Genomic DNA, 20,660 nt, shown 5'->3' with positions numbered 1-20,660 from the left:
TCGCTGTGCTCCGTAGCACGAACAGCGTTAAGCGACTCGAGCCGCTAAAGAAGGGCCGCTCTCAGGGCCTGATGCGCCGCTAAAGCATCGCCTCTAACTGCAGAAATGGGTGCTTGTCCGTATAAGTACCTAGAAGTACCTGCTTTGGGGTGGCACAGAAACTCGGCATCACTGCAGATCTGAAAGTTACAGAATCTTTCTAGACCTCTACACCCCTGGCATCGCTCTCTGCCATCTAAAATCTGACCACTGCTGCTACTACCCCGATGCAGCCATGGCCGTTGCAGAAACCAAAGATACATAGTGTCTTGCATCTCTACTTTCCATTGATGCCACCTTCGTCTCAGCCATGCGAAACATCGGCAGCTCGACAGACCTGGCCAGAGCCAGTGGTTCTTATGTAAGCCCTCGGCGGCAAGGTACGACTCAGGTACATGTACTTCTGCCTGGCGCAAACTCTCCAGAGCGGCTAGGTGCTCGTTGAAAGGACGCTTGGGCCACTAGCGACAACGATGTGCCTTCTACCAGCAAACCGACGCCTTTGCCTTTGCTCCAGCCTTGCACCATCTCCTCTTCCCCAAACGCGCGCAACCGCGGAGGAGTCGGCGCAGCAGCAATCTAGCAATTCACTCTCGTTTGCCTGATGCCTTGCACTTCTCCGGCGCCAGCCCTCGGAGTCTCCAGCTGCCACGGCCACGCTCGCTTATCCGAGACACCGGGAAAATCAACGCAGATATCTTTGCCATGAGCCTGTTGAGGTCTCATCCATGGTTGTAAAGTAAGTCGTATGGTTTCATTTTTATACACATTTCGCCTTTCCGCCTGTACGCGGCTCGCTCGATATAATGGATGATGTTTCTATGGTAAAAGGTCTGACCGAACGGAACCTCCTGGTTTTGGTCTCGTGTGTCTTCCTGGGCGTTTATCTGTCCACGGAAACGCGTCAAACAGCTACCTTCGCCATATTCTCAGCAAAGAATCTTCTCACGTATTCCTTGCTAGAAGGCTTCAAAAGTGCTGCGTATCAAGAATATTCGCGTCGCACACGGAGTCTCTGCCCTCATCGCCCCCACGGACTGAGACCAAAGGCCGCGACGAACACTGCTTCCTCACGCGAGCGAAAAGCTTTCAGGAAGGCGCTTGATTCTTTAACCGTTGCTGTTCCTAGCCTGAAGTCACAAATAAAAACTGAAAAGATCTGACATTTTCAAGAGCGAGCCCAAATTCATTTCTCTTACGCAGACTATTTACTGTACAGCCATGCTGACTAATTTACAGGATATCATTTCTATTTTCAAAATCTGATATTTCAGGTGGTTGTGGGTAAATTCTATCTGGATGATTTTTAGCAAACGCAACGCGTTGGGCTCCTTGTTAGAATTTCGCACTGGCCCCCCCTGGTTACCGCACCGCAAAATCTTGGATGATAAATCATCGGCCCTCGTTAAGCGGAACCCTAGGCCTTTTACTTGGCATGGAATGGTATTTCGCAGACATTATCCGGATTCTGCTGTATGATTAGCAAGGTCCACAGATATGAATCGAAATGAGGCCCTTAGAGCTAGGGGAGGATGCTCTGTTTGGGACTGCGAAGAACCCATATTTGCGCAGTCTCTTTGCTCTAAGCACCAGATGGGTGACCATAATACTGTTGCCTTCAAACCTCCTGGTCTAGAGCCAATGCCTCGCTCTGTACATAAGGCAAAGAGGACCCGGCGATTCTCCCCCGGGAGGACAATGATTGGTCCCGCACAGAGTAACCCTCAGCGATCCACGTCTTCTGCACATCGGAGCGACTCCACTTTGATACACCCGGCTAGCACGGAGGTGCCAGCTTTTGCCCGTCAATTTCCAAAACAAGACTCGGGCCAGATTCTTGGGCATTCAGCATCACCAGTAACAACAAGACCCATGATGTCAAAGCAAATCCGAGCAGCAACAGAATTCTTACCGGCAGCTGCCTACGCCTCCGCAGCCGCGACTAGATCCACACTGTCGGAACCCCGGGAGCCTTATTTTGCATTGAGGCCCGATCAAGGCCATTCAGCATATATACATCAAAGTCGCAATAGGGATGCTCCAGCGGGCCAATATGCACCACCAAATACCTTTCCCAGAAAACATCTCGCCCTAATCGGCGGATTGGTTGACGTTGATGACGGCTTCACGTCGAATTTGAATTTTCCTATTGCTCCGCCAACTACTTTGCCTTCCAATTCATCCAGTGATGGTACAGGTATTAAAGGTCCCCCAGCAGCAATTTCATCTTCTCGGGCTGGAGATACAAGCTCGGAAGAGTCAATTTCGATCACTGTAGCCCAAACACCCAGCCGGAGAAAGCCAGAGTCAATGAATAGCAATAGGCGTGAAGGCCCTACTATTCACGTATTCCAAAAGTCCGATCAAGTCTTTCAAAGCAAAGAAAATCTTCCAATTCATATATCACCTTCAAAGAGAAAGGCTGATCTTTCAGATACACTGCCAAAAATCAAAGATTCCTCTGTTGAACAGAAAGGAGAGAGACGCTCTACTCTCTTGGAAATAGAAATGCAAACAAAGGCACGAAATTCAAACAATCCAGAATATGCCCATGGAAGCGCTCCGTCAATCAAATCTGCTAAATATCAAAGCCAAATGCCCGGTGATGAGCAAGCTGCGAATCAACCTCGTACCCCAAGAAAAGTCCAGATGTCAAATACGCGGGTATCTACGATAGAGACTGTCCATAAGAATGGTAGAGGGCAGCTTGAAAATCATACACGTGTGCAAATCGAAATCCTGGATTCTGATGACGAGACAACTATTCACGTTCCTCAACAACCGCAACAGCCTGAGCCTCTGGCGACTACATCAACGGGTGAACAGCAGGCTAAGGCTAATGGTCCATCATCCACTATTGGAACAGAGAGTGTTATAGTGGTGGGCCAAACAGTGGTGGACCAAACGGTGGTGGACCAAACAATGGTGGACCACACGGTGGTGGTGGCAACGCAGGCAATAGCAGAGGAGCGCAAGAGGGACATGATCCACGCCTTTGACTCGGAAGCCTTTGATACAATGATATATCGCCAGTCTGCACTCCGCCCGCCGCGAGGGGTTACGTTACAGGCCCCAGCGCGACCGAAAATGCCGGTACAGAATCCTTCTATTGAGTATCAGAGGCTGTATTTACCAATCAATCCCGCAATTCACTTACCATATAATCGATCTGAAGAGTGGCACGCGAAAAAGGCAGCAGAGATCCAAGCCCGTAGAGGGCGTAAGGCGTGGTTTGGAAAAGTTATTGAAAGGCGACGGTGGCTACGAGCAAAAGAGAAAGCCGAAGAAGACGAGAGAAATGCAGCAAAAGAATCAAATCAAAAGCTTTCGCGTATAGACCCGCAGCCCTGGTCGTATAATCGAGTCCTTGATTTTGGAGATGTTCCTCACGAGGAACTGCCAGAAGATGTTTTACAGAACCCGGCGTGGGTTAAGGCTTGCGCCTGGCATCGAGAAAATCATGCAAAGAGGCTTTTTCGAGAGCGCGCAGCCAAGAATGCAAATCGAGCAGCATGGGATCAAGCCGAACGCATCATGGAAGATGCCAAACTAGCATCACAAAAGAGCCGCGGACCTTGAAATAACTGAATGAATTCCACTACGTGTGTTGGCTTTGGCGCAATCATCCCTTGTTCCTCCGCTTCTTTGAAATATTGGCTCTGGCAATATTCTTTGTGCAACCGGTTCGATATAGAGAGAAGCTTTTGCAGTTGTAAAGTTTATGATCAATGGAGGAGTTATGGAGATATAAGGCTATAATTGGCGCATATGGCGAATGTCCTTTTTTTTTTTTTTTGTACCTCTCTCTGTTCTCTTTTATTTTTAGAAGTAGATGGCCTAGTGAGGCGTGGAATTTTTTGTCAGATACTTGATTCAACAGCTTATATTTCTGGGCCACAAGCTCTATGACAAGCGCAGTACATAAAAGGTAGTTGTAGCATCGAAACTATTATCTTAAATATTCGTTAATTATTAATATATTCCTCACGCAGCTCACTATTGTGAGGTTCTGCACCTAAAACTATATTTGGATACCTATATAGCGGTGATAACCCAGAAACTGAGCACATGCATACGGGTATATACGAGTTGCGAACCAAGCTCGTCAAGATAACTGGCTTCCACTATTTTCTTTTACAATTCTATAGCTTTTAAAAAAAGAACTACCAAAGGTATATACTATCTAATGGCAATATAGATATGAGGACAAATACAGATGCTTTGGCATGTGACTCCAATTCGCCATCTCCGTTGTATAAGAAGATTCTCTCAAGATCTAGCTCATTACAATCCCATATCTTACCAATCCCAACACAGCACCAAGAGGTATAGCTAGCGGTGCTGAGAGACCAAAGTATCTACCTCCAACATATGCCGACGCTGCGACAACCACCCACCATGGATCATCGCCCAGGCTTTTCCCAGACTGGAAACCCTCATCTATATATCCAACCTGCCATATTCGGTACACAGCTGTATAAATCAAGCCGACTGCGCCCGCATTGACACCTCTGAACCCAGATTTTACCCATGGCTTGCTTCTCAAGACCTTCCAAACGCCCATGGTACCATGAACCAAGACCATGCCGGGCAAAAAGATGCCTAAATATGCAATGATTGCTCCTAAAATGGGGGGTTGTCCGCTGTTGATGGCGGCGAGGCCTCCTAGGAATACGGCGAAGTTGAAGTTGGGTCCTGGAAATGCTTGTATTATGGCGAACCCAATAAGAAAGTCGCGTGGGCTGACCCATCCCTCGGCCACGACGTACTCCCGCAATAGTGGGATCACCACCGGACCACCGCCAAAAATGATGGTTCCCGCGAGACAAAGATTAGCAAAGAGTTTATACAGCAGAGGGGGGCTGTGCAAGACTCCACGGAGCACCATTACAACGGTGAAGGCGAGAAGGAAAGTTGTGATGACAGCAGCTCCAGCTTTCCATGAGAAGTTTAACCGATACTCTTGTGGTATGGTGCGTGTCTCAGGATTATTTCCAGAAGTGATATCGTGTTCCTCGGGTGTTATGATGGAGTTATTGGAGCTTCCCCTGCGGTTATCTCTTTCGATTGCATTATTTTCCACTCCCGTCGATGAGGGGCTCGGGGGTATGAGAATATTGGTAATAAATCGGCCGAGACGATGAAGCCAGCGGAAGTCATGTACAACAGCAGCGAATCCGGCAGCAAACATGAGGGCTGGAAAGTACCAGAGCGCATTATATAGCAATCCAGCGGCAGCAGCGAGAAAGACGGTGATTCTTGTCAGCTTGTCTGTAATTGTTTTGTTTGATAGTTCAACCGCGGCTAACGCGATGATTCCAACAGTTGCGGCATTCAGACCAGAAAGAAGAGCGTAAACCGCGCGAGGCAACGCATTCTCAATGTTGGAGACACCGATGGAGAGACCAAACATCCCCAGCGCACCAGGCAAACTGCGCAGCAAGGTTAGTGTTAAAACAGCTTCTTTAGCTGTACCGACATCCTAACATACCTCCAAATAAAGAACGCAAGCACAGCTCCAAATACACCGTTATGAATCAGGTTGATACAGTAAAGCATCTTCGTGCTTGCTGGGCCTGATAGAGCTTGTGAGATGCTGAACAGCTCTTGATACTATGGCGTACATAACTATTAGTCTGCTGAATGGGCGGAAGTGTCTGCAGTGATGCATACCATTTGCTCATCGATCCAGTTAAGCTTCAACACAAACTTGTCATGCAACTGCTTCGAAGTCAGATAACTAACGTCGACTTCATTAGAGTGCTAGGCGTACAATCTTGAAATGGACTGGTGGGCCACCAAATGCAGTCATGCCGAGATGCCAATTATTCAAGATCACAGGCCATGCTTGAACGAGGCCCTTTGTGACCTTACCCTCCCAATAACTAAGAGACATTGTTGCGAGGACAGCATTCATTGTCTATTTTTTCCGTTCTCGCACAAAATGTTTTGAATGTTCGAAAAGCAAGAGAATGCGGAACGTCGTTCGATGTTCCGAGCCATTGGGCTGGGTTATACATAGCAATAATTTAGGAAGTCAACGCCGTAATTGCGTTAGCCCACGTGTAGGGGGGCGGACACGCCATACGCTGTGCTTCTAGCGCCATCTCAATGTATAGCTTTAATTTGCCAGTGCTTTTGAGTCATAGCCTATTTAGCACGACATGGGATTCCCGCTCGTTCTAGCCGGCCATGATCTAGAGTCAAGAGTATACACTTAAATACCACTTGCAAATTCTAAATTATACTCTAATTTCCCTGCACTATTCGCAAACTGGCATTTTGTGGATTTTTTTTACCGTACGAGTACTCGATAGAAGAGGTAGCTTAAACTAGCAGATTGACTTGCTCAGCATTCACGTATCATAGCCTCACTCATCTAATGATCTACCTGCCAACAAATATTTTCCATGACTCAACCTCAATTTCACTGTTTGTTTTATTTAGCACTCATGATCTTAATAAGATATCATCTTACAGCCTTGCTCGAGGAAGAGGTCGTATGTTATAGCCGAAATAGATAATAGGGAGTCGTCTTGCGGTTGGTGAAATACATTAACCTAAATATTTGCAGATATTTATTTTAAACTAGAAACTAAGAATTGATCGCAACTAAACGAAATATCGGTATTATCACTCCTCTTACTTTCTCTTCAGTTGGTATCATACCGAAATTTATCTCAGAAATGGATAATTCACAACCCATTACCATTCTACAAGGCTGTTATTAAGAAGCAGCTTACAGAATCGTTCAATTATAGTCCAGATATCAACTCCATAAGCCAATGTTGGTCCCGACAACATTGGTTAGCCCACAGCCATGAATCCTTCACTACTTTTCTTCTGACAACGTTGTAAGAGTTTCTGGTTTCAGAAACGCTCTTTGCGCTTCTTGCAAAGCTTGAAAGCGATTGAGTTTATGGGTAACTTACAGATCACAGATTTAAGTCTTTAGCCCCTTTGTATCATATGTGTATAGAATAAAAAATGAATGAACCTACAATGCAAAGGCACCTTTTTGAACATTAAAATAACTTGAGCTTAGAGATAGCGTCACTATATAATTTTCGCGATATCTTTTATCACCAAAGATATTTTTATTTCAGGTAGATAGGAATCTAGTTCTTCCTTTATGTTATACAAGAAATCAATTACTTAGCTCCACGCTTTAGGTATACTGCTACATACAAAGACGTACAGCACTATATACCCATTCTTTCATTCTCAATTTTCCTCGGATCATTCTGCTATATCCATCTCAGCAGCTATTCCCTAACCCTGGTTCAACCTCTACGCCCTCTTGGACAGCAAGTTCAGCGCACTGCCTGCCAAAATGAATCCCGCCTGGTCCTTGCTCACAGCATGCTTCGTCGGGATCAAAAACTCCTCGCCGCTCGCCTTCTTGACCTTGAGCTGAACATCTCCCTTGCCCTTGTTGCGGAGCATCTCATACAGCCCAACGGTGCTAACCTCGTCACCAGCTCCAATCTTGTCATAATCAGCCTCGTTCTCAAACGTCAGCGGCACGACACCCTGCTTCTTCAGGTTCGTCTCGTGGATGCGCGCAAAGGACTTTGTCAGGACAACTCTCGCGCCGAGGTATCTGGGCTGCAGGGCGGCGTGCTCACGGGCCGAACCCTCGCCGTAGTTGTGCTCCGCGACAACGAGCCACTCCTGGTTGCGTTCCTTCCACAGCTGGCCGAGCTCGGGAATGGTGTGCTTGGAGCCGTCGAGGTCGTAGGCGGCGTTGACTTCGCCCGTCTCAGCGTTGGTGGCGGTGTTGAGGGTGTTGGTGCTGATGTTGGGGAGGTGGCCCTTGTACTTGAGCCAGGGGCCGGCAGCGGAGATGGTGTCGGTGGTGCATTTGCCGGTGACCTTGACGAGAACGCGGAGGCCGGAGAGGTCAGACTCTGGGAAGGGGGCAAAGGGCTCGAGGAAGGCGAGGCGGTCGGAAGATGGGGAGACGGCGACCTGAACGCTGGGGTCAGGCTGTTGGGAGAGGACGCCGAGGGATGGAACACCGGCCTCGAAGGGAGTCTTGGGGCCTTCAAGACCGTGAGGGGGAGAGAACTTGAAGTCCTTGCCAGAGGGTGTCTTGATAGTGTCAGTCATGGGGTTGAAAGTGGTTGAACCAGCAAAAGCCATGGCGGTGACAATCTCGGGGGAGGCAAGGAAGTTCATAGTTTCGGGGTTGCCATCGTTTCGGCCACGGAAGTTACGGTTGTAGGAGGTGAGGATGGCATTGGAGGTTCCCTTGGTAACACCATCCTGTCGCTGCCACTGGCCGATACAGGGACCACACGCATTGGACAGCAAAACGCCGCCGGCGGCCTCAAAGGTCTTCAGAGTGCCGTCACGCTCCAGGGTGGCGCGAATCTGCTCGCTGCCAGGGGTAATGTAGAAATCGGCAGCAGGCTTGAGACCAGCATCGGCAGCCTCCTTGAGGAGACTCTCCACACGTGTCATGTCCTCGTAGGAGCTGTTGGTGCAGCTGCCGATGAGGCCGGCAGACAGCTTCTCGGGCCACTGCTGCTCCTTAACGGCGTCCTTGAACTTGGACAGAGGGGTAGCCAGGTCGGGAGTGAAGGGGCCGTTGACGTGAGGCTCCAGCTCAGAGAGGTTGATGGTGATGAGCTGGTCATACTCGGCGCCTTCATCAGCCTTGAATTGGAAGCGGGAGTCCTCGGAGGCGTTGTTTGCAGGGAAGCTTTGCAGGGCCTTGATGTTCTCAACAGCCTGGCTTCTGCGGGTAGACTCGAGGTATCGAGCAGAAGCTTCGGTGTAAGGGAAGATGGACGTGGTTGCGCCAACCTCGGCACCCATGTTGCAGATGGTAGCCATACCAGTCGCGCTCAAGGTGTCAACGCCAGGACCAAAGTACTCAATGATGGAGCCAGTGCCACCGCGAACAGTCAGCTCGCCAGCCAGCTTCAAGATGACATCCTTGGGAGCAACCCAGTTGTTCAGGCTGCCAGTGAGCTGGACACCGAGCACCTTGGGGGCCTTGAGCTCCCATGGGGCGCCGACCAGAGCCTCCACAGCATCGGCACCTCCAACACCAATTGTGACAGTGCAGAGACCACCAGCATTGGGGCTGTGGCTATCAGTGCCCAGCATCATCAGACCCGGCAGCGCATAGTTTTCCAGCACAGTCTGGTGGATGATACCCGCACCGGGCGGCCAGAAGTCCATTCCGTACTTGCGCGCCGCAGACTCCAGGAAGTCGAAAATCTCCTTGTTCGCCTGGATGCCCGTCGACAGATCATTCTCAGCGCCCTTGGCTCCCACGATCAAGTGGTCGCAGTGGATGCTCGCAGGGATCGCCGGCTTCTCCAGATTGCACGACATGAACTGCAGCAGGGCCATCTGCGCAGACGCATCCTGCATGTTGACCCTGTCGGGCTTCAGCAGCAGGTTGGCCTTGCCGCGGATGCTGCGTCCATTATCCGTGTTGGTCAGCAGTGACTCCTCGACATTGTCCAGGTGGCTGTAGAGAATCTTCTCGGCCAGCGTCAGGCGCTGCTTGCCCAAGACCCGGCGCACTTCGGTATATCGGTTAAAGAGCCTCTCGTACGTCGGCGGCAGGGACTTGACGCTTGAGAATCGCCGGGTCGAAGACGCGCATAGAGTGCGGTTCAGAGCTCCGGCCGCGGAGCTGGATCCAGCTCGTCGCAAAAGGCTCTATAAGATTGCCAATTCAGAGTCAGCCTATCATGGATTCTCCTCTTCATGGCTTGCATTTGTCTTTCAATGCCAGAAACTCACAGTCATGGCGCCTCCAGAACGGCCTGCCAGTTCAATTGGTGCCATCTTATGCGCTCGTGATTCATTCCCACGAACAAACTTTTTGGTGGGGTGAAAGTTTTGAGATTGGCAATGCGCGGTATCGGATTGGAGACCGGCGGGCGGGAGAGAATTGGGGCAAAGTGGCGCACGACCATCTCGCAGATCGCGCCAACGAGCTGGGCTAGCTATTTTGACATTGCACTATAATTACGGAGTGGACTTCAGTTTGACACTTTATAGGCGAAGCAGGTCGTGTAGGAAATGATATCCTCCATAGCAGAGTATGCTGAAGCTAAAATATCTTAACCAACCGCGATGTCTGAACACATCTTTCCCAGTTCGAGTATTATATAGGTATCTCACACCTGCTAAACATCATGTATCATCGCCTCAATCCCGTTCCATCATGTAGTATAATCCATTGGTCCCGTCTCGGTCTATCGTCCCCTTGTTTTCTTTTTCCTTCTAGTAAATCGCAACTCCGTCCGCATCGTCCAACCATAGTGATGCCAAGTCTTTAGCCAAGCCTAGCCTCAACTTGCGAATCACGTCTTCTCCCTTGGTATTAGCAAGCCAGCCTTTCCTCCAATCCCATCCCCTGTTCACTTTGCCTCCTCCTCCTCCCATGATGGACTTTTGCATGTGGCTAGCAAGGAGTGAGCTGCCACTCATCATATATGTGCTACTACTAAGCGAACTTGTCGACTTCATCAGATCTGCAGGCGTAGACCCCTTCAAACCCTGGGCTGACGCGAGCACCAGGTTAAAAAACTCTTCGCATGTCGAGTACACTCTTGTGCCCACCGCTTGGATATCCTCAATCGCCTTGAGCAGAATGTCAAGCTGCTCAAGAGAGATGACAGAGGGCGACTGGTTAATGAAAACTGTTGTTTCGCCAAGCAGAGCCAGCAAAAAGTCTTCGCTAACCACAGCATCTCTAGTCTCGTCGTAGAGCCCGCCGCGGATGTTGTCCCCCGAACTAGAGACGACAGCCACCAGCGCGAACGCAGCTTGCTTCTTCATGGCAAGAGCCCTAGATGGTGAGACGTCTTCAATTTTTCCTATCTCGTCTCTGATCTCGTAAAATTTGCGCAGCGTAGCGTAGCCGCTAAGGATCCGGCCTAGCAACTGGGCGGCTTCCAGGTCAATCTTGGCCTTCTCTTCTAAGATTTCTGACCTATTTCGAAGTAGGCCCTTGAGATCCTCGTCAAGATCCTTTTCGGCAGGATATACCGTTGATTGAAGCAGCGAATAGGACATGAGAAGGTTCAAAACTTCACGGACCCGATCCGTGCGATGAGAAAGTGCAAAATACCAAAGAGCCTCACCATATCGGTGAGATTCTTTTGACAAAATCTCGGCAAATGTCTATTACACAGTTAGCATGTCATTGCTCAAAAAGAGAATAATCAAACAAGAGAAACAAACTGCCTACCTCTGCAGTCTCCTCCGCATAATTCATCATGCCCAGATCGCTCAACAACCTCCACATCTTATTAACCGTTATGCTAGAGTTCACATCTAATGTTGCCAAAAGATCTCTCAGCAATTCACCAACTGTTTCCTCTGATTTTTCTGGAACGTCCATACGCCCAAGCACCTGAATGGCCATCTCCCAGCCGTCTCGTTGTGGTGAAAGATGCTCAATTCCTGCCAACTCTCTGGCATAAATAACAAGCGTTGTGTCCTTAATACCCTCGATATCATCAGTGCTAGGCTGGCCGACACCGAGAAGCATTAAATCGTCGATATCCAGACTGTCAGCCGGTAGTGGCTTCGCAGATTCTTGTGGCGGAAGCCATTTACCCAAAGAAGCGATTTCGGCCACTGAGCAGGCTACTGGTAGTGACCAAGTTCTCAGGCATCCAATAACAGCATGAACATTACCTTCAAAGGCAGATGCAAGAGCAACCTCGACGGGATTCATTGTGTTGGGGGTTAGGCCAGACTGAATAACAATGTTGAACACAGTCACAAGCCGATCAAAGTAGTCCTCGGAGTCTGTAAAGTTACCAGGCGAAACACCGAACTGAGACTGTACCAAGCTCTTGGGGCGCTGAACACTCTCATCCCACCAGCCAAACAACGCAACCGTTGCCTCGCACCAATCCTGCGCCGTCTCCAAGATAGCTTCAGTCTGTCCCAGGACAATGTCATATATCGTCTGCAAATTTTCGTAAATATCCCAGGGAATCTGGCTCGACGCCTTCTTGGCCATCGCTGATATGGACGTGTCGACTCCGTCGTTCAGAGAGTCCAGTAGGCTAGTGTCTTTGCCTTCAGCAAACAGGGTGAGCCTATCCAAAGAGCCTCGAGCTTGGACTCGGAATAGAGTCCAGCTACTATCCAGAATCTCCCAGTCGTTGCGCGCTGCAGGGCATTGGTCAAGCATCTCACACGTAGCCTCCGCAAACCTTCGTACGTTTTCGAGGGCCTTGCCTGTGTAAGTTGGGCCGCCCAGTGGTCCTCGCCGAACATGTTCCCAGCCAGCATTTCTCAAAAGTTGCTGCGCTCCAGTTACGTCCCCGCGTAGCAGTGCGTTTCTCAGAGTCTGCCAGTACAAGCTATGGCATGCAGGGCTGGGCTTATATCTGGAAATCTCTCGAACTTGGTTGGGAAACAAGTTGTGGCTGCTTTGTAACCAGTCAAAGAGAATTTCTGGCAATGGTGGTATCTTATCGTCTTCGGTTTTTGTGTCGAAACGAGCATGGTGCATACGGAGGATCAAATGAGCAACATAGGCAGCCTTTTCAAATGGATCTGCGCCTTCCGGCGGTCCAATGGTGGCCAGATCTTCGCCTTCCGGCGGAGGAAGCTCCTCTGTATACTCTGTCCAAAGTTGAATAAGTCGGTAGGTGATGTTAGCAAGTGAATTTTCCAGTCTTTCTGGGTCCTCATGCGCGCCGACTCCATCGTTGTATAGTTGGCAGACCAAGTTTTCGGTCTTCAGGATTAAATCGGGGCTCTCTGTGATTCGGGCAGGTTCTTGATATGTGTAGATATCTTTGGCAATGGTGCCGAATTGAAGCTCGTGGTTTCTCGTAGGCCTAAAGCGAGTCGACTGGCTATATATGCTCTCAGCTTCCTTGCGTACTCTGGCCGTTGCCGCGGGTGTTTGCAGCATCATCAGGTCTGGCTCCTCGCCAATAACAGGCTGGCCGTATGCACGATCGTCGTGTCGCATGTTCAAGAAAATGTCGCCCGTATCGGAGTTATCCGCGCTCAAATCTTCCTCCATTTCCTCGTCGATATATCGCTCCACTTCAGCTTCCATATCGTCTTTTCTTTGTGACGCCCTGGTTGTTTGGGGGCCACTTCGAAACAAGCTTCCTCTCAGGGGAGGAAGTTCCTCATCTTCGTCAAAACCCTCGCCAAAATCGTCTTCCTTGTCGTTATTGCCGGCATGAAGCTGTCGGCTTAGCCCAGACGGCCTCCCTCTCATCAGGCGGCCCAGAGGAGCGTTTGGATTGCGTGATTGGCCAAATAGCCCTCCCCCCGTGCCTGAAGTTGTGCCAATTCCAAAATTCGAGGGTCGTGGAGAGTCAAACGCCGGAGGCACTGAGCTGCCGAAATCTGCTGCTGCTGATGGAGGAGGACCCAAGGGCGTGCTGGTCAGGTTGTCTTCGTATTGCGAAAAGTTATTAGCACGTCGTCTATCTGGTGTCAACGGCGAACCCTTGCCCATGGGACTAGAATCGATGATGAACCTGTGGGCCATGGTGAAGAGCGATGGTGCCCTGTCGGCTGGTCCAACAGAATGTTCGTATCAATAGCAATGATGGATCACTTGTTCATATACGCGGGTAGAGTTTCGGATAGGTCAGCATATGCTTTTCTTATTGAGCAAGGTTCGCAGCAGGTGCAGGCGTAGAATTGGCGACGCTTAGTTGTGAAGGAAAATAGCCCTCTATTCAGTTGGCCCAGCACGCGTCTTGGATATTTTTTGGGAGCTGCTGTCGCGCTGGGATGAATGCGGTCCGAGATTTAGCCGGGACTCACCGAGACACTTGGAATCCGAGGTGAGTCCGGTGTATGGTCTAGACGCAGCCAAGCTCAGCATTTCATCTAGCAGCTGTGAACTGTATGGGTTTCCTAGCTGAGCGGCAAGAGGATTGTGTTGAGGAAAATATTTCAATCATCTCTATTTTCTAAAAAGCCATCAGATTCACCTTTTTCTTATTTCTTTCTTTCGTTCCAAGTTGAGTGTTGTTCACCGTAAAAATAGACGCTCCTTAGGCAAGAGTTTGAATGTTGGTCTAAGCTTAATACCTAGCATGAAGTCTACATCCAAGCTCACAATTTCTGGCCGCAATATGGCTATTCACAAATCTCACAAATAAACAACTTCATCTTAGGAGAAATATCGGTGTTTGATTAGCGTTTTCATTTGAGAAGCCATGCCTATCTTTTAAACGCCGAATAACTAAGGTAACCCGTAAAGTCGGCAATAATTATAGCCGGTATAGGGCCAGTATCGCCGCCTTTAATTCATTGAGAGCGCGGAGATGACGGAGTTACATATGTCATGGTCACACAACACCGCATAGAGCCCGGAACAAAAAGCAACCCTCATGAAAATCAGCCCTCGTTCAAAGATGCGATTCGTTGACGGGTAAATCCCAAGTATTGCCCAGCATTTCGGTTGTGCATGAGTAAGCGCATAAGACAGCATTTGAGCAGCAGTTTTTTGTTTCCCCCCCCACTTGCGCCGCAGCGGGGTAGCTAACAATAATGTCGAATAATATGGTGACGTTCGGGGGATCGGGAAGCTCTGTGTTGAGCTCAAGCAGCCGGCGCTCGTAAATAAATAGCAGCTCCATCGTTCACTTGAGCTCTTCTCCAACTCAACAGGGAATCTATAATTCTTCAGCCGCATTTCACCAGCCGAACTACCACAATGGCCTCAACTGTTGGAAAGGTGAGCAAAGGCGCTGAAACTACCCCTCCACGGCCTTGCACCCCGCCATAATTTAGTAGCTATGAAGCTGATGAGGGAGACTGGATGCAGACCATCACCTGCAAGGCTGCCGTTGCCTGGGAGGCTGGCAAGGAGCTGAGCATCGAGGATGTCGAGGTTGCTCCTCCCAAGGCTCACGAGGTCCGCGTGCAGATTTACTACACCGGCGTCTGCCACACGGGTAAGTTGCGTGACTGATGCTGAGCTGTTGGCGAGTTGAGAAAATGTTGACCGCCATAGATGCCTACACTCTGTCTGGCAAGGACCCGGAGGGAGCTTTCCCCGTCATCTTGGGACACGAAGGAGCTGGTATTGTCGAGTCTGTTGGTGAGGGCGTCACCAACGTGAAGCCTGGTGATCACGTCGTTGCTCTCTAGTACGCTCGTCTCACTCCCGTTGTTTATGATCTGCGTCGAAGATGAAAACTAATCAACAAACAGCACACCCGAGTGCAAAGAATGCAAGTTCTGCAAGTCCGGAAAGACAAACCTCTGCGGCAAGATCCGAGCTACTCAGGGCAAGGGCGTCATGCCTGACGGCACCAGCCGATTCAAGTGCAAGGGCAAGGATCTCCTCCACTTCATGGGCACATCAACTTTCTCTCAGTACACTGTCCTCGCCGATATTTCCGTTGTTGCTGTTCAACCTGAAGCCCCCATGGACCGAACTTGTCTCCTTGGCTGCGGTATCACCACTGGTTACGGCGCAGCCCGCGTCACCGCCAAGGTGGAGGAGGGTTCTAACGTCGCCATCTTTGGAGCTGGATGCGTTGGTCTGTCAGTTGTTCAGGGAGCTGTCGTCAACAAGGCCGGCAAGATCATTGTGGTGGACGTCAACCCGTCCAAGGAGGAGTGGGCGAAGAAATTCGGCGCTACCGACTTTGTGAACCCTAATGAGCTGAAGGGGCAGACTGTCGTTGAGAAGCTGATTGAGATGACGGACGGCGGTTGCGACTATACGTTTGATTGCACTGGTAACGTCAATGTGATGCGTGCTGCTCTGGAGGCTTGCCACAAGGGTTGGGGTGAGAGTATCATCATCGGTGTCGCTGCTGCTGGACAGGAGATTGCAACCCGCCGTGAGTTACCCCTTCTACTTTGTTACTGACAGTTTTATTTCATCATACTAACTCGGATTCTTTCTTCCAGCATTCCAACTTGTCACTGGCCGTGTCTGGAAGGGCTGCGCTTTTGGCGGCATCAAAGGCCGCACGCAGCTACCTGGACTTGTCAGCGACTACATGAGTGGAGCTCTCAAGGTCGATGAGTTCATCACACACCGCAAAACTCTTGGAGAGATTAACAGTGCGTTTGAGACGATGAAGCAGGGAGACTGCATCCGAGCCGTTGTCGATGCGCGGACCCTATAACAGAATGAGCTGAAGGGAGACGCCAGGTCAATTGACCAGACATAATGTCAAACTGTAAAATAAAAGGATCATAATTGCATAATGAAAGAATAAGATAGAGTGAAGATGAGAGACTAGGGTGGTCACCATGCCAGGAGTCAGCTTGTAGTACCTTGATGGTTCACCTTGGTGGAGAATGGTATGCACAAGGGTAGTATAAATGTACGTATGATGCACCGCAAGTTATGCAGCCTACAATATGTGAAGTTCAATATTATGATTCACTCAAGATTTTGACGTCTATCATTGGCCCAAGCAGCCGGCCGACGAAAGAGTATAGAGCATAGCTATAGTAGTTTAGCAAGCAGGAAGTAGCAATGTGAACTGAACCTATATAGGCAAGGGCGATAAGAAGGTGGAAACCGCAGTGTGAAATGCACATACAGCTAGGAATAGGAGTACTAAGATTAAAAAAGAATCATCTAATAGATAAGGTAGAAGAGATGGAAGGAAATCAGAAGGAGTAGTAGAGGCAGTAGAGGTAGCAGAGGTAGCAGAGTTAGTATAAGCGGTAGATGCAATAGAGGAAATATACAGTCATTTCAGTACATATATAAACAGGCACAGCTCTTAGTGTTAAATCAACATGTAACAGTATAGGTGTGTACTACTACCAGCTATAACATTTCCTTTGCTCTCCAATCGGTAGAGAACTATCTCCATTTACAGCAGAAGCGTCTACGGAGACATCTTTATGTGCCTCGACACAACATAAACCATCACTACCTATAATGCTACAACAAGGCCTTTAAAGTAATACAAAAGAGATTCATTAATAAAGGTTTAAATTACTATTTTTACTTGCATATAATTAACAACAGTCAATACTAACCAGTTATCTTCAGCCACTCAGCCAAAATACAACATAAATTCAATTAGCAAATACCGTTTAACATATCAAAATTATCAAAGAGTATATAGGTCACAAGTCAAGCTTCTACAGCATTTAAAAGGGGACGAAAATGATATATATTACCTGAAAGTACTTCAATATGCTATTATAAATAGTCAACTAAGCACTGTATCCATGTTACTCGCGGCCGATAAAAGAATTAAGATAAAATACAAAAGCACTGGTACTACACTCCTCCACGATGCAGCACAGAATGGACAGCTAGATGTAGTCCAGTTACTTCTTAACCAAGGAGCAAACATAGAAGCAAAGGATAACAATGGAGATACACCATTTCATTTTGCGGTTTAGTATAGAAAAGCAAATGTAGCTAAATTACTTCTTAACCAAGGAGCCAACATTAAAGCAAAAGATAATGATGGTGATACACCACTTCATTTTGCACCTTTGTGTGGAAAAGTAGATGTGGCCAAATTGCTTTTTAACCGAGGAGCTAATATTGAACTGAGAAATAATGAGGATGAAACACCACTTCATGTGGCAGCTTTATTCGGAAACGCAGATGTAACCAAACTACTTCTTGCCCGAGGAGCCAACATTGAAGCAAAGCAGAATACTGGTCATACACCACTTTATTATGCAGCTCTGTGTGGAAATACAGATGCGGCCAACTGGCTTCTTTACCAAGGATCCAATATGAAAGCTAAGAAGGAGAATACGCCATGTCATCTTACGACTCTTAATGGAAAGGCAGATGTAGCCAAATTACTTCTTGACCAAGGAGCCAATATTGAAGCAAAGGGTAATGATAATGAAACAGCACTTCGTGTTACAGCTTGGCTTGGAAACGCAGATGCAGCTAAATTGCTTCTTAACCGAGGAGCTGATATTGAAGCTAAAGATAATACTGGTGAAACAGCACTGCATTCGGCTGCACGACACGGACAGCCAGAAGTAGCCAGGCTGCTCCTTGACCAAGGGGCTAACATTGAAGCCAAGAAGAATAATGGCATAACACCGCTTCGCCAGGCAGAAAAGGGGAAGCATTTGGCTGTAGTCCAGGTGCTCAAATGCTACAAATAATGCCGAAAATGCAAGACCGTACCAGAAAGGTCTTAACCACAGCTACCTCAGTGGTTGGAAGGGTCTGCCAGAGTTTAAGTTGTGGAAACTAAAGTATACATACACATACATGCAAAAGCACTGGTATTGCACCCCTTCACAATGCAGTATAGAATGCATGTAAAGATACAGTCCAGCTACTTTCTAACTAAGGAGCAAATATAAAAGTAAAGAATAATAATAGAGCGACACTATTTTATGTTACTGCAGCAATTGGAAACACAGATGCGGCCATGATTGCAGCTTGACCGAGGAGCTAATATTGAATTGAAGAAAAATAGCGAGATAGGAATCCACTACTAAAACAGCAAAAATAAAAGTTCTTATTCAATGCTCACGCCAGGAATCGAACCTGGGCCGACAGTGAGTTGAAATCAACCACAAACTGTTATACTACCACTATATTACGTAAGCTGTAATGATATATCTCTCTCCTTTTTGAATTGACTTATATGAGCAAAAGGTTCACCGACTTGCCTTCTACTACCTACATATATAAAGCGGCAGATAAAACAGATAGACTACAACGTTCATAAACAAGGAAATGGAAATGGTAAATACATGTATGTAAACATAAAAGATATAAACGTGTGATACATACGGCGCAAAGGTACGTAGGGGCACGTAGAGATGTCTCTATATACCTAGTAGGTAGGTGCCTTTGTTTTTGGTGAGAGGTATAGTGATGATATACGCGAGAAAATAGTTACAGCTTATAATAAATGTGGAAACCTCTTACTAGAGAAAATAGCTACCAGTTGCGATAGATATCTTGAAGGAAGTAGAAGATTGTAGTGATAAATGAAATGTGAAACTGTGCTAGTTTTGGGTGACTCTTATTACAGCTCTGCCTCCTACGAGCTTAGGTGGTGGCTCTTACAGCTAGAGAACTATCGTCGCGCTTAGTAATAGGCCAAGAACTAGCACAGATTAGTGATAATCATAAACCTGTGACGATCAAGTCATTCTTACAGAATTCTAAAAATTTTCCGCAGTTAGTCTTGCTTTCGCTCATCCCGAGAGGCGTGAGCACCGGTTTGACTGAACGAAAGAGCGGATCTCGGGATGACGACATGGCTGTCACTGCCACCATGCTCAATGGCCTCACCTAAAGCACAGTAAATTTGGCCGGCATTTCGTACAAAACTCGGCAGTTCCCATTGGGGCAGACACACCACCACGAGCGACAAGCTCGGAATGCTGAGCGGTGCTGATTTCGGACGTTGCGCCGGAGGCGGATCCGGCCGGCAGCGAGAACAGGCAAGAGATAATTCCCGAAAGCGCAATGGACAGAATTGCCAAAAGCGGCGATTTACATGGTGAGAAAGATGAAACCGAATCGCACCGCATGCAGATGTATGGGAAGTTTTTACTATGTCAGACCATCCGTATACGCAAGAATGCACTACAAAGTAGGTAATATCGACGACAGTAATTACTCTCCGTATTAGCTGTTGGATTATTTACCCATACATTATTTCCTGCGCTACGGATTTGGCTGCTTGACAATCATGCTCACAGAAAGGATGCGTTGGTCGCAAGGTATGATTTGATTATCCAGGGTCCTATGCGCTCCCTGCAGTGAAGCGTGCTCCATTAAAAAGCAAAAGCATTGATGCCTGCGCTCATCGACCTCTTTTGCGCCTTGCTTGCTTGGTGTTGAGCCTGTCTGGCTTTGAAGATCCCTTTATATTAGTACAAAGTACGCCGTGAGACAGCTATTTAAGAAGTAGTATCTGGCAGTAATATTTTGCACTCAGCAGTACTTGTGACCTGTCTATTGCTGCTCGAGGTACAAAGTACCAAGGGGCCAAAGACGCTCATTTTACTTGAGAGTCGTCAGCGCTGTCAGCCTAGAAAGCGGTCGGGGGAGCCTGGTCCAAGGACTTGCAGCGGCTACGTCACAGCCAGTAAAACTCCACCAGCAAACCAAGCAGGTACATACATACTTAATTACACTCGATACCATCTGATGCTACCTACCGTTGGGAGCTCCTTTGTATGATGAGAAGCAATGTAATACGATAAGAGTACCGGTATTGGTATGTAGGTATCTACGTATAAGTAGCTGTGCTAGGCGAGTAGAGGATTTACCCGGAACACTCCCTACGTGTACTTTGTACATGCCATCTTTTTTAGCAGAGCTACCTCATACTAGCGAGAAAGCAGCAAGCAGGCTGACAGAAACTGACTGATCTTTTGCGCGCGCGCGCTTTTTCAGCCGCCGAGCGCATGACGGTCTGGCAAGTCATGTCTTACGTCTCGCCATTCGAAGGGGGGTTGTTTCCGGCTCTGGGAGCTTCCGGCGCCTGAGGTGAAACGGGCTGGAGAACAGTCGATCTCGCTTCCGCCTAGACCATCCGTTTTTTGAAAAAATCAGACGTATTTCATTCGATCCTGCGTTGCGAGCGCTTAAGAACTTTTTGCCTGTGAGCCTCTCAATGTAACGGCGGCGGGCAGAAAGCGGCTGGAGATGGACATCACGCATCCATGTA

The 20,660-nt window shown here is 48.3% G+C and overlaps 6 protein-coding genes and 1 non-coding gene across 7 annotated transcripts; 3 read left to right on the top strand and 4 right to left on the bottom strand.

Annotated features, from left to right (window-relative positions):
• Window positions 1-457: 457 nt before the first annotated feature.
• Window positions 458-4,052, top strand: TrAFT101_006982 (uncharacterized protein). Its single transcript, XM_024906905.2, has 2 exons — window positions 458-778; window positions 1,279-4,052. Exon 2 carries the CDS (start codon window positions 1,537-1,539, stop codon window positions 3,616-3,618), a length of 2,082 nt encoding a protein of 693 aa, XP_024758630.1. The 5' UTR covers window positions 458-778; window positions 1,279-1,536; the 3' UTR covers window positions 3,619-4,052.
• Window positions 4,053-4,244: 192 nt separating this feature from the next.
• On the bottom strand, window positions 4,245-5,981 carry TrAFT101_006981 (uncharacterized protein). The gene is made up of 4 exons (XM_024910067.2): window positions 5,813-5,981; window positions 5,713-5,760; window positions 5,531-5,652; window positions 4,245-5,471 (listed from the first exon to the last, which is right to left on the bottom strand). Exons 1-4 carry the CDS (start codon window positions 5,954-5,956, stop codon window positions 4,316-4,318), a joined length of 1,470 nt encoding a protein of 489 aa, XP_024758629.2. The 5' UTR covers window positions 5,957-5,981; the 3' UTR covers window positions 4,245-4,315.
• A 1,169-nt stretch (window positions 5,982-7,150) lies between these two features.
• On the bottom strand, window positions 7,151-9,975 carry TrAFT101_006980 (uncharacterized protein). The gene is made up of 2 exons (XM_066127929.1): window positions 9,805-9,975; window positions 7,151-9,720 (listed from the first exon to the last, which is right to left on the bottom strand). The coding sequence occupies exons 1-2, from the start codon at window positions 9,847-9,849 to the stop codon at window positions 7,330-7,332; spliced, it is 2,436 nt and encodes an 811-aa protein (XP_065984042.1). The 5' UTR covers window positions 9,850-9,975; the 3' UTR covers window positions 7,151-7,329.
• A 93-nt stretch (window positions 9,976-10,068) lies between these two features.
• On the bottom strand, window positions 10,069-13,733 carry TrAFT101_006979 (uncharacterized protein). Its single transcript, XM_024910704.2, has 2 exons — window positions 11,261-13,733; window positions 10,069-11,193 (listed from the first exon to the last, which is right to left on the bottom strand). Exons 1-2 carry the CDS (start codon window positions 13,541-13,543, stop codon window positions 10,291-10,293), a joined length of 3,186 nt encoding a protein of 1,061 aa, XP_024758628.2. The 5' UTR covers window positions 13,544-13,733; the 3' UTR covers window positions 10,069-10,290.
• Window positions 13,734-14,381: 648 nt separating this feature from the next.
• On the top strand, window positions 14,382-16,439 carry FDH1_1 (formate dehydrogenase (NAD+)). Its single transcript, XM_024902685.2, has 5 exons — window positions 14,382-14,743; window positions 14,834-14,963; window positions 15,023-15,158; window positions 15,223-15,860; window positions 15,931-16,439. The coding sequence occupies exons 1-5, from the start codon at window positions 14,723-14,725 to the stop codon at window positions 16,149-16,151; spliced, it is 1,146 nt and encodes a 381-aa protein (XP_024758627.1). The 5' UTR covers window positions 14,382-14,722; the 3' UTR covers window positions 16,152-16,439.
• Window positions 16,440-17,739: 1,300 nt separating this feature from the next.
• TrAFT101_006977 (uncharacterized protein) lies at window positions 17,740-18,126 on the top strand (the record flags this gene model as incomplete). Its single annotated transcript, XM_066127928.1, has 1 exon — window positions 17,740-18,126. One exon carries the CDS (start codon window positions 17,740-17,742, stop codon window positions 18,124-18,126), a length of 387 nt encoding a protein of 128 aa, XP_065984041.1.
• A 370-nt stretch (window positions 18,127-18,496) lies between these two features.
• On the bottom strand, window positions 18,497-18,579 carry TrAFT101_006976. The gene has a single exon. It is a non-coding gene; the product is annotated as a tRNA-His (tRNA).
• Between the last annotated feature and the right edge of the window lie 2,081 nt (window positions 18,580-20,660).

Source organism: Trichoderma asperellum, chromosome 4 (genome assembly GCF_020647865.1).
Source record: "Trichoderma asperellum chromosome 4, complete sequence".
Lineage (NCBI taxonomy): Eukaryota > Fungi > Ascomycota > Sordariomycetes > Hypocreales > Hypocreaceae > Trichoderma > Trichoderma asperellum.
This window is presented reverse-complemented; position numbering and strand designations above follow the sequence as displayed.

Excerpts from the sequence above, each read along its gene's own strand:
- TrAFT101_006982 (XM_024906905.2), top strand. The coding sequence starts at position 1,537 with ATGAATCGAAATGAGGCCCTTAGAGCTAGGGGAGGATGCTCTGTTTGG.
- TrAFT101_006981 (XM_024910067.2), bottom strand. The coding sequence starts at position 5,956 with ATGAATGCTGTCCTCGCAACAATGTCTCTTAGTTATTGGGAGGGTAAG. Across the intron at positions 5,761-5,812 it reads CACCAGTCCATTTCAAGATT|TTGCATGACAAGTTTGTGTT; the intron begins GTACGCCTAGCA and ends ACTTCGAAGCAG. Across the intron at positions 5,653-5,712 it reads ACTGGATCGATGAGCAAATG|TATCAAGAGCTGTTCAGCAT; the intron begins GTATGCATCACT and ends TGTACGCCATAG.
- TrAFT101_006980 (XM_066127929.1), bottom strand. The coding sequence starts at position 9,849 with ATGGCACCAATTGAACTGGCAGGCCGTTCTGGAGGCGCCATGACT. Across the intron at positions 9,721-9,804 it reads GTTCTGGAGGCGCCATGACT|AGCCTTTTGCGACGAGCTGG; the intron begins GTGAGTTTCTGG and ends GCAATCTTATAG.
- TrAFT101_006979 (XM_024910704.2), bottom strand. The coding sequence starts at position 13,543 with ATGGCCCACAGGTTCATCATCGATTCTAGTCCCATGGGCAAGGGTTCG. Across the intron at positions 11,194-11,260 it reads ATGCGGAGGAGACTGCAGAG|ACATTTGCCGAGATTTTGTC; the intron begins GTAGGCAGTTTG and ends ACTGTGTAATAG.
- FDH1_1 (XM_024902685.2), top strand. The coding sequence starts at position 14,723 with ATGGCCTCAACTGTTGGAAAG. Across the intron at positions 14,744-14,833 it reads TGGCCTCAACTGTTGGAAAG|ACCATCACCTGCAAGGCTGC; the intron begins GTGAGCAAAGGC and ends GACTGGATGCAG. Across the intron at positions 14,964-15,022 it reads CACCGGCGTCTGCCACACGG|ATGCCTACACTCTGTCTGGC; the intron begins GTAAGTTGCGTG and ends TGACCGCCATAG.